Source organism: Orcinus orca, chromosome 4 (genome assembly GCF_937001465.1).
Source record: "Orcinus orca chromosome 4, mOrcOrc1.1, whole genome shotgun sequence".
NCBI lineage: Eukaryota > Metazoa > Chordata > Mammalia > Artiodactyla > Delphinidae > Orcinus > Orcinus orca.
In genome coordinates this window covers 83313981-83333373 of record NC_064562.1, presented here as the reverse complement: position 1 = coordinate 83333373, position 19393 = coordinate 83313981, and the positions used below count along the sequence as shown (strand labels likewise).

Here is a 19393-nt window from a genome sequence, read left to right as displayed (position 1 = left end):
ACCAATATTTGGAATGGAAGAGGTCACTACAGATCCTATAGCTATTTAAAGAAACTAAAGGAATATTATGTCTAACTTTACAATAAATTGGATAATTCAAACAAAATGGGCAAACTCCTTAGAAAGACATGAAAGCGTACTCAAGAAGAAACAGTCTGAGCAGCCCTATGTATTTTGAAGAAAATTATCTGGTAGTTAAAAAGCTTGCCACGAGAAAAATCCCAGGCCAGGTGGCTTTATTGGTGAATTCTACCCAACTCCAAAGGAAGATGTAGAGCCAATTCTGCACAAACTTCTTCAACATTAACTTGTTACTAAAAACAAAGACATTGCAAGAAAACCACAGACCAACAGCCCGCATGAACATAGATAAGTGCAAAAATTCTCAAAAGAAAAAAACCTAGCAAATAAAATCTAACAATATATTAAAAAAATCTTATCATGATCAAGAGGAGTTTAACCCCAGGAATATATGGCTGATGCAACATTTGAAAAATCAATCAACGTAGTTCACCATATTAATGAACAAAAAAGAATATATGATTACTTCAGTAGACAGAGAAAAAAAAAAGCATTTAACAAAATCCAACATTCATTCCTGAAAAAAACTCTTAACAAACTAGGAATGGAAGTAAATTTCCTCAATATGATAAAAGGCATCTATGACAAATCTACAGGTAACATCATACTTATTGGTAAAAGATTGATGACTTTAGCCCTAAGATGTGAATGGAGTCTGTTCTCATCACTTCTATTTATCCTTGTACTGAGAGTCCTAGCCAGTGCAATAAGGCAAAAATAAAATATGCCCACTGGGGCTTCCCTGGTGGCACAGTGGTTAAGAATCCATCTGCCAATGCAGGGGACACAGGTTCGAGCCCTGGTCCAGGAAGATCCCACATGCCGTGGAGCAACTAAGCCCGTGCGCCACAACTACGGAGCCTGCGCCGTAGAGCCTGCAAGCCACAACTACTGAGCCCACGCGCCACAACTACTGAAGCCTATGCGCCTAGAGCCCATGCTCTGTGATGAGAAGCCACCGCAATGAGAAGCCCGTGCACTGCAATGAAGAGTAGCCCCTGCTCACCGCAACTAGAGAAAGCCAGTGCGCAGCAACGAAGACCCAACGCAGCCAAAAAAAAAAACAAAATGTACATTGAAAAGTATTTTGAGCACCTGGAAAATGAAATTTTAAAACAATGCCATTTAGAGTAGCATAAAAATATGAAATGCCTAGGGCTAAATTTAACAAAATATACTCAAGACCTGTACACTGAAAACTACCAAACACTGTTGACAGAAAATAAAGACCTAAGTAAAAGGAGAGAAACTATGTTCATGAATTGCAAGAATCCATATTAAGATGTCTGTCCTCCCAATTTATTGACTAATTTAATCCAATCCCAATCAAATCCCACTAGATTTTTTTTAATGGACCAGGTGATTCTAAAATTTATATGTAAATGCAGTAGACCTAGAAGAGCCAAAATTTTTTTGAAAAATATAAAGTTGGAAGATGTATATATACTACCTGCCTTCTAACTTACTACAGTAATTAACATACTATACCATTGTTGTACGAATATACACACAGATCATTGGAACAGAATAGAGTCAGAAAAAGACCCACACAAATAGAGTCAATTGAATTTTCTGACAAAGGAACTAATGTACTTAGAAAGAGTTGTAAACAAACAAGTGAAACAGTACAGGAACAACTGGATGCTATTTGCAAAAACAAAAAGAATTAAACAAAACAAAACAAAATTTCAATCCATACCTCATACCATATACAAAATTAACTCAAAATAGATCACTGACCTAAAAGTAAATCCCGAAACTGAAATATAGAAAACTTTTGTTACCCTGGGTTAGGCAAAGACTTCATAGGTACAATACCAAAAGCACAACTTATAAAAGAATAAATCAGATATGCGAGCCACAACTACTGAAGGCCACATGCCTAGAGCCCGTGCTCTGCAACAAGAGAAGCCACTGCAATGAGAAGCCCGCGCACCGCGACGAAGAGTAGCCCCCACTCACCGCAACTAGAGAAAAGCCCGCATGCAGCAACGAAGACCCAATGCAGCCAAAAATAAATAAATTTATATAAAAATAAAACCTTGAAACAACCCAAATGTCCAAAAACAGATAAACACATAACCAAACTGTGGTATATCCATACAATGAAATACTAGTCAACAATGTATAAACCGCTGATATATTCTGTAACATAGTTGGAACTCAAAATAATTGTGCGGAGTGAAAGAAGCCAGAAAAAAGAGTCTGTACTGTACGATTCCATTAATATAAAATTCTAGGGCTTCCCCGGTGGCGCAGTGGTTGAGAGTGCGCCTGCCGATTCAGGGGACACGGGTTCGTGCCCCGGTCCGGGAGGATCCCATGTGCCGCAGAGCGGCTGGGCCCGTGAGCCATGGCCCCTGAGCCTGCGCGTCCAGAGCCTGTGCTCCGCAACGGGAGAGGCCACAGCAGTGAGAGGCCCACGTACCACAAAAAAAAAAAAAAAATTCTAGAAAACCCAAAACTAAGTAGAGGAATAGAAAGATCAATGGTTACCTGAGAACAATGAGGAGTGGGTGGGGGGGGGGATTAAAAAGGAACATGAGGAAACTTCGGAAGTATGATAGGTACGTACATTATCTTGACTGTGGTGAAGGTTTTACAGGCATATACATATGTCTAATTGTACACTTTAAATATGTGTAATTTAAGTCAATTTTACCTCCATAAGTGTTTTTAAATGAAATTATACGTATATATATAAAGAATATCATTTATACAGCAGTACGTAGTATACTGAAAGTGAGTGGCATAACACATACCACAAAAAACCCAGGAAACAAAAAAATCTAGCATGTCCAAGTATTCTAAAATCCCCAAATCCTATTTATACCATGCTATGTTACTAGTAACTACAGAATTATTTTTGAATAACACAATGAATTTAGACCTAGAAAAGCTTCTATAAATCCGCTTCCCTAGAAGTTACTGGAACCATATTTATAGCAGCCATATTTTCTAAATAATTTAGAATACATATTTTGACAGGTATGATGAATGTCATGGCAACTATAGAAATTAACTTTTAAAACTGAGACAATCCTGTAAACTCTAGGATACATGTCACAGTACTTTTAAATTCTTCAGAGGCATTAAAATGGCTGCCATTTTGTAAGGAGCAAACGCCATTAAATGCAGTGTGTTACACTGAGCTACTTGAGATAATCATTACTTCTAGGTTGCAAATACTCTGCCTTCCTAACAGTCTCTAAATCTTAAGGGCCTGGGCTTGTTCTTTTGATTAAAAGACTGATTGATGCTCTTCTGCTATGTGTCTAATAATGATTTACCCCATACTCCCACTACATTCAAAGTTTCCGCTTTATTGTCTATGAGGATACCAGAAAGTAAGAATATCACATGTGGTAACTTCTTCAACAAAAGAAGTACTTTTAAAATGCAATATAAAATTAAAAATATACTTACAGCAGCTACAGGGATAAGAATCTCCACAAATAAACCAGCAAGTGCATGTTTTATATCTTTATCCTTTACTTCTAAGAAATACTGAGCACATTCCTTGAGAGGGAAAAAGGTATATTAGTTTTAAAAAGGAGGAAGATTATAGAAATGTTAATATCACAATAATTTTGTAAATACTCTGCAATTTTACCAGAAAGCTAAGTTCAAATCATGTTCAAATTTAAAAAGAAAATTAATTCACACTTCTGACAATTTAACGCTTGGAGTAAGGAATTAGTAACGTCACTAATCATATTTATTTTGTTTCTTTTAAATAGTCATGAAAAGCAAAAACAACCACTGTTAGGCTAATTCTAATTACTGCAGATCACCTGCATGAACTGAAATGATGCTTCAAAATCTTCTACAGGATACATTTTCACTCGGAAAAATTTCATTCCCATTATTAAGCTGATGACGCTTTGTACCACATGTGGACTTTGTTCCTTTTGTCGCAGTTCTTTTAACTCTGTCACAAACTTCTTCCTCACAGCCTGAAACCTTTAATGTACACGGATACACAATTTGATATGAATTGAAAACACTCATTTCCCACATGATATTTAAGGTTGAAATCAAGAAGTATTTTACCTAAACACCATCTCCTTTCTCTGCCCTCATCAAAATTACCCAGAAAAACATACAGATAACAAAAATATTTCTTATTCTAGATTTACTGTTCATTTATTTTTTCAAATAAAAAATGCCTTAAGGAGAAATTCTTATTAGAATTTCTTATTCCTATAATACCATCAATACAGCATCATTACCATTTAATAGTTCGTAATCATCATAAAAATAAGATCTAATAACCCACCCATAAAACATCCACATGTAAATCAGACAGTGTCTCTAAATTCTAAGACTCATTTTGATAAAGTCTGCAATTTAAGTTACATGGAGAGCAGACTGGAGACTACATATTTGTTCAAAGAGATAAACCAATCACTTGTAGACTACTAAGTATCTCTTAAAATTATTATCTCCTTACACTGTAGAAAAACTGAAGATGATGAGTGGGAGAGCACTGGTCGCACAATGGGAATCAGCTGAAGAAATCAAAATGCTTTTGAAATGCTGAGCAACATCCTGGATTCAAATGACTACAACAGTTAAGGCTACTAAGGTTTTCTTTGCTTACAATGGAAAAAGATATCTGATAGTTTGTTAATCGATAATACTTCACTTTCCCCCTCTATGAAACAAAGGTTTTATTGCTGATGTTACTTGGGGAAACCAGTTCTCAAAAGTTATAATGACAAATGAAGCATACTTCCCAATGGGCACTGAGTACAAATTAATATTAATTAAACATGGATATTAATTACATGTTAATGAAATATGGATCCATGATAGGAAGTATAACTTCTCCATTTCCATTTCAGTCTTGTAAAATACAACACCATTTTCCATGAAAGTGTTCTTTTGCGTTTTATAAAGAAAATATAAAGTGGATAAAAATCTTCCCATTGCAATATTATTAGAATCCAAGGATTTTTCCTATTAAGTTTTTCATAATAATTATTAGTCACTATAATCAAAGGAAATGCATTGACAAGATTCTAAAACACCCCCAGCCCTTTCTTTCTCCCCACCCCTTTCCCACCTCACCACCTTTCCTCTCAAATGTTGGTGCCATCAGCCCAGCCTAATGTGGGTCCATCCATGTTTTTTCCCATGCGCGTTGTATGTATGGGTGGAAAACACCTCAATATTGCTCTGAGTGGCATTTCTCTTACAACTAGACCAGTGAGGCTGAGCGTCATTTCATCAATTTACCATTGGCCATTTAGATTTACTATCCTTCCCATCCTAGATTTAACTTAGCTATGATGTAGGGTTCTTCTGGACCCAACTTGCTCATGTGTTATTTAGCACTTCTAACCTATATCCTGACAGAAAATCATTTTCAATAAAAATTACAATATGAACTACTGTGCCATGAAAAGAAATACATTATTGCTCATGTTTTTGCAGCTACATTCCTGAAACAGGGATTCCTTGTTGATTAAATATGAACACAATATTAAAATACTATTGTCTACGTCTAAGTCATTTCAAATACTCCAACTACGTTCTAAGTTCTATACAGCATTGGGTATACAAGGGTCCCTGGTAAACTACAAAGGATAAAACATAAATAATACTAAATTAAAGGATAGTAACTACCAAATAATAAAATATATTACTTCATATTAAAATCTAAACTACTAAACATTAACAATAATTGTGTTTGCTTTCTTAGAACTGAAAAAGGTTGCTATAGGATGATTTCAGGGCCAAAGACTGACTCTTTAAATAGCGCCCAAGAAAATCTAAAATGATACTTTTTTCCTTACAAATTTCCCAGTAGCATCAAAGGAAATTCAAAATCTTCCATAGTCTTTACAGCAAGCACGCAATACTAAAGACAAACATCTTTTTTACCGTTTACGATAATGATGGTTCAATACAACTCAATGCATGTAACTCCTAATGAATAACACCCTCTTTATGGAGTACTCTAGTATCTTTATCTTTCCTTTTTGGTATGTCTTCCACCTATTCAAAACTCTGTTCAGTATTAAAATAAATAAGATGGTTAGAAGGAAGACACTGCATTGCTATCTCAGAAATAAAAGCATTCAAGTAGAAACTATTAAAAGTAATTATTAGCTTCGACAAGAGTTCTATAAGAAAGATTTATAAAAACACTTCTCATAGAACTGTGAAAAATAGGGAATAAGGTAATGACCTGACTATTCTTGGCAATTTCTTACTTCCTCAATTCAAGTTTTATGGAAAACCCCAAAAATGAAGACAAGTTATGGAACTGAGGTATGGGCGTCACTTAAAATTCCTCTAAAGCAGGGGTCCCCAACCCCCAGGCCATGGACCAAGAGCTGTCCACGGCCTGTTGGGAACCGGGCCACGCAGCAGGAGGTGAGCGGAGGGCAAGTGAGCGAAGCTTCATCTGCCGCTCCCCATCGCTCACATAACTGCTTGAACCATCCCCCCCATCACTTGCATTACCGCCTGAACCATCATCTGCCGCCATCCCCCACCTCCCTCACCGTGGAAAAATTCTCTTCCTCGAAACAAGTCCCTGGTGCCAAAAATGTTGGGGACCCCTGCTCTAAGGAACAGAGCAGCAAAATAATAAAAGGTGAAACAGACTTCACAATAACTCTATGAAAAAAAAAAAAGATCTAAAACTGTCAGTGTCTATTCTATTAGTTAGCAATGAGAATTCTAAAAAGCAAAACAAATCAAAATCAGTGATTTATAAAACTTACTTTGATTGGGCAAGAACGCCTATCACTTCTGCATATAAATCTGCAATAATATGCACATTCCCAGTGTTGGTTCCTGAATATCTAAAATAGCAAAAGAACAAACATATTATTTCATGAAATTTTTCTACAAACTCTCTTTCTTAATAACTCTGAAAATTCCTTATCAGGGTGTTGTATAAATTTTCTCTGAAGATTCATTTATAGGATGATAAAAACCACATGAATTTTCTTCTCTCTCTAGATTTCAATTTGCCAGGAAATTTAGCCTGATTCTTATAAATTCAATCAATGGTTTTAAGAATCATTTTTATAAAATCTTTCCCATAAGCATCTCCTGTGGACTAAAAAATACAGGAAGATAATTGCTTTGAACTTCAGAAAACAAATGATTTATGAGAGTTCAAATTAACAGTCTAAATCTGGACCGCAGATAAAAGCAACAGTCCCGTATTTTACTTACCCTTCCTTATGTTTAAAGTGCTTAAAAGCTAAGTTTAGAACTTCATGAACTAAGGGATCAGGCACAGGATGAACAGGAATCTAGAAAAAAAAAAAAATCAAGTGTGTGCTAAACAGGTTACAGGTCTTTTATGAGTATTCTCATCATTTCAAATAACCAAATCAATAATCAATTTTAGTTTTCATGATATGACCTACTATTAATCTGTCAATCTTCCCCTTTTCTAAGAATGCTATTATTTTTCTCTAAGAACTTAGTTGAACATCTACTTTAACAAGCTCTAAATTCATGAACATTAAGCTTTATAATTGCTAATCTTTAAACTATAGACTATGCAAATGAAAAAATAGTCATTGTTGTTACTACAACTGTCACTGTCCAAAAGTTAAAAACACACTCATGGGTGACTCTCTGCAACACCTATAGGAAAGTAAACTTTGATTCAGCCAGGCTTCATATAGTCTGATTTTCTATCATAATAGTATCCAAAAGGGACTCCAACTTTCCCAACAATTTAAAATTATTTATGGTTTTATTAGAAATTTGTTATTTAAGTATGTTTGTTTTGTTTAGTTCTTTAAAAATTACATGCCAGTTCCTAATATGGACAACACATCAAAACATTTAAACCAGAAAGTAAAATCCCTGCCCCTTCCCCCATATATAACCACTACTGGTATATATCTACTTCCAGGCTTTTTCTACACACACTCACCCACACAGCTTATTTTGTACTTAATGGACTGATGCGTCTTTCCCCATCACTACTTAGCTCCTTCTTACATTATTTAGCAGCCATGTAATACTCAGTATATATATATATATATATATATATATATATATATAAAATAATTTATTTAATGAGCTCCCTATTAATGAACATTTCATTCCAGATTTTCAGTATTCAATATATATAATGTTATACAACAAACATCTTGTGCATTTAACATTATTTACTTGTACAGTTCCATGGGAAAGCATCCAAAAGGAAGAACTGATGGGTCAAAGATTATCCAAGACGTCATTGATACAGATTCTAGTTCTTTATATGTGTGGGTCTGTTTGTGAGCTCTCTATTCTATCAAGTTATACGCGTCTATATTAAAATCATGCTGTCTTAATTATTAGGGCTTACTAATAAGTTCTCATGTCTGGCACCACAAGTCCTCCCTTACTTTTCTTCAGAGATAGCTTGGCTATTGTTCTTCCCTATTCAATTTACAGCCATCTTTTCACGTTCCAAAAAAACTGTTATAGGTGAACTATAATCAAATCATTATATAACATATAAAAACATTTTCTTCATTAGACCAAAAGGTCTTTCTACACTTTTTATCATTCTAATGAAGAAAAGCCAAGCTTCTCTTTTCACTAGTTATGAAACCTGGAGGAAGTTTCTACCTCTTTACCGGTAAAAAATGTAGGTAATAGATTAGAACCCCATAATTACCAGCCCTGAGAGAATGCAAAACTGGGTACATTACAATTGGAGATTCTTGGTCTCTCACCTTTTCCACCCTTCTCTAAAAGGGACTAGGACAAAATTCTTACTTCCTAGGAATGTAGGGCAGATGACGGAACTAGAATATAGGATGCAGATATTGAGGACAAGGCCTGGTAGGGAACCCAGAGCCCATTAGAAAGTGGGGAGGCAGATGTATTTTCCTAGCTTCATCTTCCCTGGATTGGGCCAAACAAAATAGGCCCCAAGGTAAGAAAAAGGTTACTGAAGTCACTGCTGTTGTCCCGTAAGTCCCAGTAAGCCCTATGATTATCCCATTGATGGTTAAAACAAAGTAGATATCTACCACTAGGTGATACCAAACTTTAGTCGGGAATATGCTGTATCTGGATCCAGCAGCCCGACTTCCAGAACTTACTCCAGAATTCACAGCGCTAATCACGCAGGCTGGCCCCAGACACCTCAGTGACCTTGCAATAATGTGACACTGCATTTTACGTGACTTAATTTTTTGGGCCCCATTTACTGTGCTGCGTTGTGGTTTTACCATACTGACTTCTATACAGGGATGTTTGGTGTGCTCTAGGCCAGAGATATGAAACACAAGTTAACTTACACCTATACTTTCTCCTAAGTAGTCTTTATTTGCTCCAGTTATGCCAGAAGTCTAACAATGACAGCTAGGGACACTACTTAGCTATGTTGTGTGCTCTTTATTACTACCTTAATAATATTAGTTATTAGTAATGCCACCACCAACACTTTTCACGTGTCTGTGTGCCGGGTATTACTTAGGCATTTTATATACATTATTTATAACACTTATAGCAGCCTTACACAGTAGTATTTGTCCCCTGTTTTACAGATGAGGGGACTGAAGTTTAGAAGTCAGTGCATACTTCTCTAGAAAATACTGTGTGCCCAGTTTCTGATATATGAAAATGCATTTAATAAACGGAACAAATGAGGAAAGAAAACTTTCAGTTTTATCATATTATAGCTAGAAAAGAGACAGAGAAACAGAAGAGAATAAATATATCTCATCTTTAATTTTTGGAAGAAAAAAAGCACAACCTCTAAAAATTTTATTTTAAGAATGAACACTATCAAGATGCTCAGATGTTCTTGAAATTCCTACTTCTCCCCTTATTTACAATAATCAAAAAAATTCCCAAGCTGAACCTCCAAAAAAGGGGGGCTGGGGTGGGAAAGAATCCCAGTTCAGTTTATAGAGAAAACGTTCTACTTTCATGGAGTAGTATTTCCATCTAGAGCATCAAGAATTTTTTAGATCTTGCCATTTGCATGATTTTGGAAGCAGATCTAATTCTATTTGAACATTCAAGAAGGATATATCTAGTAGACTCTAAAGAATACCCAAGTTTTATTCCAAAGCTATTCCCACTACCACTTCCCCAAATCTAATGCTTTTAGCACATCATGAAAGTAGAAAACCACAAAACCAGGTTAAGACATGGACAACGGGGAGTCAGCAAGGTGCGCTCATTATGTAAATGACCAGCCCTCAGTGCAAAGGACAGTGAATAAACTCATGACTCAGCAAAATCACAAATAACCCCATAACCTTCAGGGCTGCTCACCAACATCTAAAGTGCTAATGTTGTGTGATGAACTGGAAGATTGGGATTGACATGTATACACTGATGTGTATAAAATGGATGACTAATAAGAACCTGCTGTATAAAAAAATAAATAAAATTCAAAAATTAAAAAAAAATAAAATAAAATAAAGAAAGAAAATGCTAATGTCAAACCTGAAAATACTAAGGATCTACTCCTCCTTCTGATACTTCACAATAAGCACCCATAAAACTAAGCCAAGAGCCTGAAGTGGCTTATAAGCCTGGTTTCCCAATCTTGTTTGTTTCAACGAATAAATGCATGGCTAAAATTCAATATAAAAAGAAAACTGCTTAAAGATACTAAATGCTATAGTGCTTTTACCATGGATTCTAAAGCCTCTGGTACTAATATGCTAATATTTGTAGTTGGCCATGACCCCCAAATTATTCTTCTGACTTTCTTGAAAAAATAAAATTAGTCCTTTATCATCTTGAATTAATTTTGTTCCCATGGTGAATCACACTCATGTCATCACATTTATATAAACTCAATCCTTTGTCTAATTTGTTATGATTTAAAATTTAATTTTATAAGATGATGGCCATTTCACCTAATTTTGTAACACTGATTTTTACCAATAAGAATAATTTTATTTACAAAGAGAACTAGGGGCTTCCCTGGTGGCACAGTGGTTAAGAATCTGCCTGCCAATGCAGGGGACACGGGTTCAAGCCCTCCTCCAGGAAGATCCCACATGCCGCGGAGCAACTAAGCCCATGAGCCACAACTACTGAGCCTGCACTCTACAGCCCGCAAGCCACAACTACTGAGCCCACATGCCACAACTACTGGAGCCTGCACACCTAGAGCCCGTGCTCTGCAACAAGCCACCGCAATGAGAAGCCTGCGCACCGCAATGAAGAGCAGCCCCCGCTCACCACAACTAGAGAAAGCCCATGCGCAGCAACAAAGACCCAACACAGCCAAAAATAAAATAAATCTATTAAAGAAATAAAATAAAATAAAAAGTAAAGAGAGAACTAGCTTTATAATCTTCAGCAAGTCACTGCAACTAAGAACATTGATGTATAAGATGAAAACAACAGATAGCATTTATTGGACACTTTCCATGTCCCTGGCATTATCGTATTTAATTCTCACCACTCTTTTATAGAGAAGGAAAGAATTAGTGGGTAATAACTTGCCCAAGTTACACGGCAAGTAAATGACACAGCTGGAATAAAAACACTTGCCGTGGTTATCTCCCAGTTTATTGTAATGACCAGCTGGTACAAGGGATAGAGAGTTCTTCGTGCATTTTGAAGAGATCTAAATATGTGATGATGACACATAATAACGTCGGATAAAGACATGACAAATTATTCAAGAAACAATTTATAATATATGAGGTCAAGAACTAACCCACAAGTAATATATACTCCTCCTTAAGATTGATCCAACCATGTATCGATATTTCAATACTCCTGGGGCTGTCCATCTCATCAAAATAAAACTAAATCACATTTTAATACATGTATATTATCTGGGACAAAAGTAAAAGTCCTATTAAATTCAACATACGCTACATTGATTACTCTCTGGAGCTATTAAACCCTACACGATTACTCTCTGGAGCTATTAAACCCTACACCATTTTTTTTTTTTTTTTTTTTTTTTTGCGGTACGCGGGCCTCTCACTGTTGTGGCCTCTCCCGTTGCGGAGCACAGGCTCCGGACGCGCAGGCCCAGCGGCCATGGCTCACGGGCCCAGCCGCTCTGCAGCATGTGGGTTGCTCCCGGACCGGGGCACGAACCCGTGTCCCCTGCATCGGCAGGCGGACTCTCAACCACTGCGCCACCAGGGAAGACCCCCTACACCATTTTGATACGGGAGAAAATTGGGTTCGTTTGTCATGATATTTCAGAACGTTCTATTGATTTTTACTTCATTTTCTATAGTTTAATTAGATTTGAAGAAGCTAAAAAGACTTGCTTTTTATTAGGAAAGAGAAAACCTACATGGGATTTTTTTTTTAAGTTATTGTTGAATTTGTTACAATATTGCTTCTGTTTTATGTTTTGGTTTTTTGGCCCCAAGGCATGTGGGATCTTAGCTCCCCTACCAGGGATCAAACCCACACCCCCTGCATTGGAAGAAGTCGTCTTAACCACTGGAGTGCCAGGGAAGTCCCTGGACTATTTTTTTTTTAAAGGAAGAGGACGAAAAGGAGGATGAAGACAAGGACAATGGGGCGGGGGAAGGACAAGAGAGGAGGAAGAGGAAAAAGAAAAACCTCCAAGGGGTTGTCTGTGCACTGAAGTTCTGAAGTCAACGCAATTAAGAGCAACTTTTAGGGCTTCCCTGGTGGCGCAGTGGTTAAAAATCTGCCTGCCATTGCAGGGGACACACGGGTTCAAGCCCTGGTCCGGGAAGATCCCACATGCCGCGGAGCAACTAGGCCCGTGAGCCACAACTACTGAGCCTGCGCGTCTGGAGCCTGTGCTCCGCAACAAGAGAGGCCGCAATAGTGAGAGGCCTGTGCACCGCGATGAAGAGTGGCCCCCGCTTGCCACAACTAGAGAAAGCCCTCGCACAGAAACGAAGACCCAACACAGCCAAAAATAAATAAATAAATTTAAAAAAAAGCAAAGAGCAACTTTTAGATGAGAAGAGAGACACTGCTAAGTAGAAGAAAATCATGGGAAACAAAGGAGAAAAGGCACAATAGAGCCTCTGTCAGTGCACAGAGTTTGCAATTTCTTTTGCAGGAAGAAGAAATACCTCTATGATTTAACTAAGTAAAGAAGTGCAAATGCTAATTACCAAACCACTCACAAGACCTACATTTAGCACACAAGAAATGCTAGGGATCAACCACAATGAGGCCTCGTCCAAGTCCGTTCATGGTACAGTGTTTCTGGTCCTCAGCTCCTCCGATATCCTTACTGACCTCAGCCTTAGCATCTTAGGATCCCAGCTAAACTAAGAGATCACAGAAGGCAAATCTGGCTTTCAGAAAGCACAACTTTCAGAGGAAAGTTCTTTTCCACCTCTACTAAAAAAAACCTTTATGGAAGGTACAAATTAAATCGTTTTTATCTTTGATTAACGCATTTATCTATGTCACGTATTCAAAATTATTTTTAAACAAAACAAAGCCAAAAAAGTTATTTTTATTTTCAGATTTCGGATATTCAGTGTCTTTTCACATATATTGTAAAAACAAAGGCAAAGTATAAATGAAAGTATAAATAATTCAAACATTTTTATATTAGCTATGTTAAAAAAGACTATCAAATCAATTAACTTTTATATCTTAACATTTGCTGTTTCCTGCTGTATTATATATTCTACTCCATTTTATACAACAGAAACAAAACTCCCTGCCCGAACACATCATGTGCTGTGCAAAATATGATTTTTTTTCTTTTAGGTAGCCTGACTTTTTTTCAAAACACTACAGTGTGCATGACTGGAAATATATGGAACATTTTTGAATGATGTATGTAACTTTTTAAAGACTACAAACTACAAAAACAGTTTCATATCAGTACAGGTATTTTCTTTTTAATATGCATTTATTTATTTATTTTGGCTGTACCAGGTCTTAGCTGCGGTAGGCGGGATCTTTTAGTTGCGGCATGCAGGCTCTTAGTTGTGGCAATGGGAACTCCCAGTTGCAGCATGCATACGAGATCTAGTTCCCCAACCAGGGATTGAACCCGGGCCCCCTGCACTGGGAGCGTGGGGTCCCACCCACTGGACCACCAGGGAAGTCCCTCAAATCAGTACAGGTATTTATACATATACTTGTACTGACTGTGAATAGTAAAAATATATAACATGATATCTGACACTATTTACCTATTTATATCTTTACTACCTATGCCATTCAGATGTTGAGCTCAGGAGAGCAGTACCTAGAACAATGCCACCCAACAGTAGGCATTCTAATATTCACTGAATGAATAAACATAAACAATTCATTATCCTGAGGTCTTCTCACTTGTCTGAAAACCATTTGCACTTGACAACTCAGTCTTACTCAAGTCAAATCACCCCCATTCCTCAACTATCACTGCACAATTATTACATGTTGAAATGCAGGCTTGAGGGCTACACAGAGAATTTCTGTGAAAGTGGAGGCAAAAAGGGATTGGAGTAGGTGAATGACAGGTGGACTACAGCTGCTGCTAAAAGCCCAGATTTTACATACTTTTTATTCAGCTCCATTTTGCTAACATGATTTCATGTCTTGGATGGTAAACGAGGGTAGAAAAATGGGGAGTGATAGGTACAGGACACGGAACCCTCAGGCAATTGACAGAAGTATAATTAAATTATAGGAATTTTGTTTCCGTGAGCCAGAAGTTTAGATATAACATCCTAAATAAGGTAACTGAAACATGAAGGCAAAATTAGCAAAAAATAAGAAATACAGACTTTGCAGAAACAAAAGAGCTTACCTGCTTTAGAACTTCAACTAAAACTAAACAAAAAATGAAATCTACTGCTAAGTCTCTTCTTTCAAGAAGATAATCTCTTTCACGTTGCTGTTCATCCCTGAAACAAGAATCCCAAATTAGGATTGCATTAAAACTATAAGTTCTCAAATAGCTCTTGGTTAGTACTTCATGTTATTTACTGAGTTCCTAGTACATATGGTGTCCCACAGTAATCGTTACAAGTTTTTATAATAACCCAGCGTATGTATTACATGTTCTTATGTTCTCTTTTTGTACATTAGGAACTTATATGCACATCTCACTATTACATCTGTCAGAAATTAAACCTAATCTAAAAGAATTAGTAAGAGGAAGAAAAACACGGAAATACAGTGCCAGGTCATTTTTTCACAAATCTAAGTTGAAAAATCACAAGTGGCATCTACTGAGGTACAATTCTAAACCATGGGCCATCACCTGAACACAAATAGACGTTTTACTTAAAGCCATGATCTCCCTGGGAAATTTGAAGAAGGAGAAGACAAGTTCGAGGATTTAACACCAAGAAGAGTCTCGTGGTATAAGAATTTAGGGTTTTGGCAGTCTTCCTGTATCGCAACAACTGTTTCCCTTCACAAACCACGTGAACAGGACTTCCTCTGAATATTTTCTTAACTCCTTCCATGACTGTTAAGGCTCCTCACTGAACTACAGAAAGTCAGTTTTGCATGACTAGTCCCAGTGATGACTCCTGTAGGGCAGCACCTACTTTAACAGATATCTTTCCTCGATTTACAGTTTAAGTATGGACTATCTTTTCCCCTTGTTACCACTTCATAACAAAAGTAACCAAACAATAACAATCGTCAGTTGGTAACACTACTACCCGCTTCATTGGAAGTGTTTTGAGCCCAGGTCGAACAGTAGAAAATGAGCCACTTACCCCTTAGATTTTGTGCTAGACCGAGGCCTATACTCATAAGACTCATCTTCAGCTCCATTCTGGCGTCTGTACCAGTCAAACAAGGTGCGAAGTAAGGAAGGGAGACAGTGCTCTGCTACTGAGCTCATAGAGCTTATCAACTGAAAATACAAGACGTTACCAGAAGTAAAATACAACATCAAAGTGCCATGCTCCTCAGGCTACTAGCAATCACTTAGAAAGGAGTAACATTTCTAGAATAAAAATACACTAAACGCAGTAACTCCAAAGCAATAAATGTGTTTTAAAATAAAAGGGAAAAAAATAAATACATAAAATGCCACTTACATTTAAATATTAAAAAAAAATAAGATAAAATAAGGGCTAGGGGTTTAGCCAAGTAATAAAGTAAAGTGAGCTAAGTTTCACCGGCTATTAACATTTATCCAAATCCATTCAGTTTAGCTCAGAGACTTTCCACCTTTTTCCTGCCTCCATATGCTACTCACATGTGTAAAAACTTGACCATCAGTAACATCCCTGATTACACACATGACACCTCTGGGTGAACTGTATAACACAGAACATGAAACAACCACACCTACTTCCTCCCCCACCACCACCCCCATCCCCCGGGGCCAGTTCCTCTCTGCTCATGTGAGTGAAATGTTCTAAAATGTTGCCACTAGAAGGGATGAAGAGATGCAGAAACAGAGAAGACTACACCATGTTAGAACTGGGGGAAAAGCTCCACTTTATTCTGTGCTGCTATGACACCGAACAGAGAATTATAATTACACAATTAATTTGTGATACAAATAAACATATTACAAATGTGTTATATACATGTTTTTAAAGCTTAGAATATATAAATGAACAGCAGAAAGATAAATGAAGTGGGATGGACACCTGCAACTCAATTTGAGGCATCCCTTAAACTATCTGAATTGTAGATGAGTTATCAGATTCATTTCATGAATGAACCCAACTTGCCTGTTGTGGTGGTAAGAGGTACACCAGCTACCATTAGTCAACCCTAAGGTCACTCTTCATCTTGAGGATCCAGAGAAAAAACATTCTCTCTTCATAAGAGACTCTGTATCTGATTCAACCCATTGCTCGTAAAATTAGTATTTTAAAATTAGCATACAGTAAAACATGCTTCACTTTGTTTTGCTTAACTAAAAAACTACGGGTTGCAGCAATACTCAAGGTCTCGTTCAGTTCCACGACTGTAGGAAGTATCAGTTAATGAAGATAAATTGATAGCTCTAGGAATTAAACATTTATTTTTCCTAATATTTTATATTTCTCATATAAAAAAGAATGAAACAGTTTGATTATGTATGATATTTTTTCTCTTTTTCATGATCTCTGCCTTCCTTTAATCATGCTTTTATTTATAAATTACCATAACGTGACAGGTGAATAGTTTCTAATATAGGGAATTAAAGTAAAAACAAGATTCTAATTTTATTTAACCACTTTTGAAAATTTATATTTCATTAACAATGAACAATACCACTCAAAGGAAATCCCTTTTAATACCTAAAGAAGGAATAACAAAACACCATCTGCTACTGTAAATACATATTAAAGCAGTTTACCCCACTCACAGCTTTTTATTGTGGAAAAAAATCAAGGTATGGAGCATGATAATATATAGTTTTATTAAGCATTTACATAAAAAAAGAAATGGAAGTTTTCCTTAAAATGTTGTTTAATAAGATTTCATATTTAAAAAAAAGATTTCATATTGATTGTTCATTCATCATTAGTAAAGTGGATTCAAGATGTGAATAATCTAAATACCTTTAAAATAATATATTAACAATACATTAATAATTAATAACTAGTAGCAATTAGTACCTTTTGTAATGGCATTAAGATTTGAAAAGGGTTATATGAGGTGATCTTATTATTACTGTAACAGAGAACTAGCCTTCTTATTTATGGTTTCTTCTTAGACCAGTGGCTATTTACTAAGTGTGTGCTTCAGAATCACCTAGGGAGCTGTTGCAAAATACAGGTGCCAGAGCACTGCTCTTGGTGATTCGGAGTCAGCAGAACTGGAATGGGATCCAGAAACACAGCATTTTGGGAAGCCTCCACCAAGCAATCCTAACCAGTCATCTTCATCTAATCAAGCAGACTAATATGAACATTAACTTCGATTTCCTAGATACATAATTATAAGAAGGGTAGCTCGGGAATACTAGATGGCAACAGAAAGCTGATCTGGGTTATTGGGTTTTGCAAACAATCAATCAACATATAATGAAATAAGTCTTGAGCAAACATAATTATGACAAAAATAACACTTGATCTAACATTCAAAATCAGCAAGAGGAAAGAACTGACATTAGAGGATTACCACTAAATTTGAGATATTGGTATTATATAAAAAGGTTTTTGGTTTCGCAGGGTTTTTTTGGAGGGGGAGGGTTGGCCATTGTATATCTTCCTTTTTAAGCTTCTTTGGCTTTTTGACACAGACAGTCCACTTGGCCTTTGCACAAGCACAGATACAAGTAGTTAATGCCTCTTAGGGCAACCCTCAACTGCTGGAGATAGGGGCTGCAGATAAATGCTCCAGCCCTCCAGTCTTCAGAAAGACAAAAATGGGTGACATTCGGTATGATTCTCAGAATGGAATGAACCCCCAGTGCCCAGAGCAGTGATCTCTATCAGTTCTTCCTCTTCCTGCCTCAATCTCTCAAGTCTCCTCCTTGGAATCTCTTCCCAGAACCAAGTCCTTGTCTCTGGCTCTGCCTTCAAAATGGGGTGGAAAGGGAGAGAACCAGGCTGGATGTTTCAGTATAAAGGTTCTGATACCCCCAACAGGAAAAAATAAATGTTAAAAGGTCAAATATTATTATGTAAAAATTGTATACAAGGAAAGATTGAGGGATATGACTGGAAATCTTTTAAGAAGTTTTCAAAGGGCATATAGTAAAGAGGGTACCAATGAAAAGCAAAGTTTTAAAATGCTTAATGAACAGAAATCAATAAAGTTCACAGCTCATTCTATGAAGTTCACAGTTCATAACTCATTCTATTTGTTCTGTTAAAAAACAGACTACCAGTTCCAGACTGAATCTAGTGTATAAAAACATACAGGACCACTAAACAAAATAAATAAATCTCTTAATATTGGATGTATTTGGATCAGACTGTGCGGATAAACATTTTCCTTTGAGGAAAAAATATTCCCCCTACATTGGCATACCTGGTCAAACTGAAGATCTTCACCCCTCTGAAGAGATCTAGATAATGGCTTCTCCTACAATTGAAAAAAAAAAAGTATATATGCAAAATATTAGAAATCTTACCGATAATAAACAGTTGAGATTCGTGAGATGGTTTTGTTTTTGTTTTATTTGTAATTAGATTGTTTCAAGGAAAGGTTCTAATCTGCTAATACAAACAAAATTTAATATTACTAGTTTAACTTAGAATAGCATACCTAGCATGACCCCTTCTGTCAGCCTTTCTACCTACTTGCCTTGCTGCTTACCCCACATATAGTTACCTAACTTACTGAACATAAGAGATGTCTCAAATTATGTTCACATATATTATGACTGATTCTTCTGTTGAGATTTTTTAGGATGATTTTCTAAACTTTCTACTTTATGCTTTTTTTATTGAATTTTTATTCAACAAATGTATTTATTGAAATATATATCATAGGAAAACAA

General features: G+C 36.5%; 1 protein-coding gene across 9 annotated transcripts in view; it reads right to left on the bottom strand.

Annotated features, from left to right (window-relative positions):
- Positions 1-19393, bottom strand: part of FRYL (FRY like transcription coactivator) — a 244559-nt gene that overhangs the window by 108677 nt on the left and 116489 nt on the right. For all 9 annotated transcript variants that reach the window (XM_004268286.3, XM_033425475.2, XM_033425476.2 and 6 more), the window contains 7 exons: positions 18922-18975; positions 15714-15853; positions 14792-14888; positions 7279-7358; positions 6819-6899; positions 3876-4044; positions 3508-3600 (listed from right to left, as the gene is read on the bottom strand). In XM_004268286.3, the coding sequence (XP_004268334.1) occupies positions 3508-3600; positions 3876-4044; positions 6819-6899; positions 7279-7358; positions 14792-14888; positions 15714-15853; positions 18922-18975 (714 nt within the window). The remainder of the gene's footprint in view (positions 1-3507; positions 3601-3875; positions 4045-6818; positions 6900-7278; positions 7359-14791; positions 14889-15713; positions 15854-18921; positions 18976-19393) is intronic.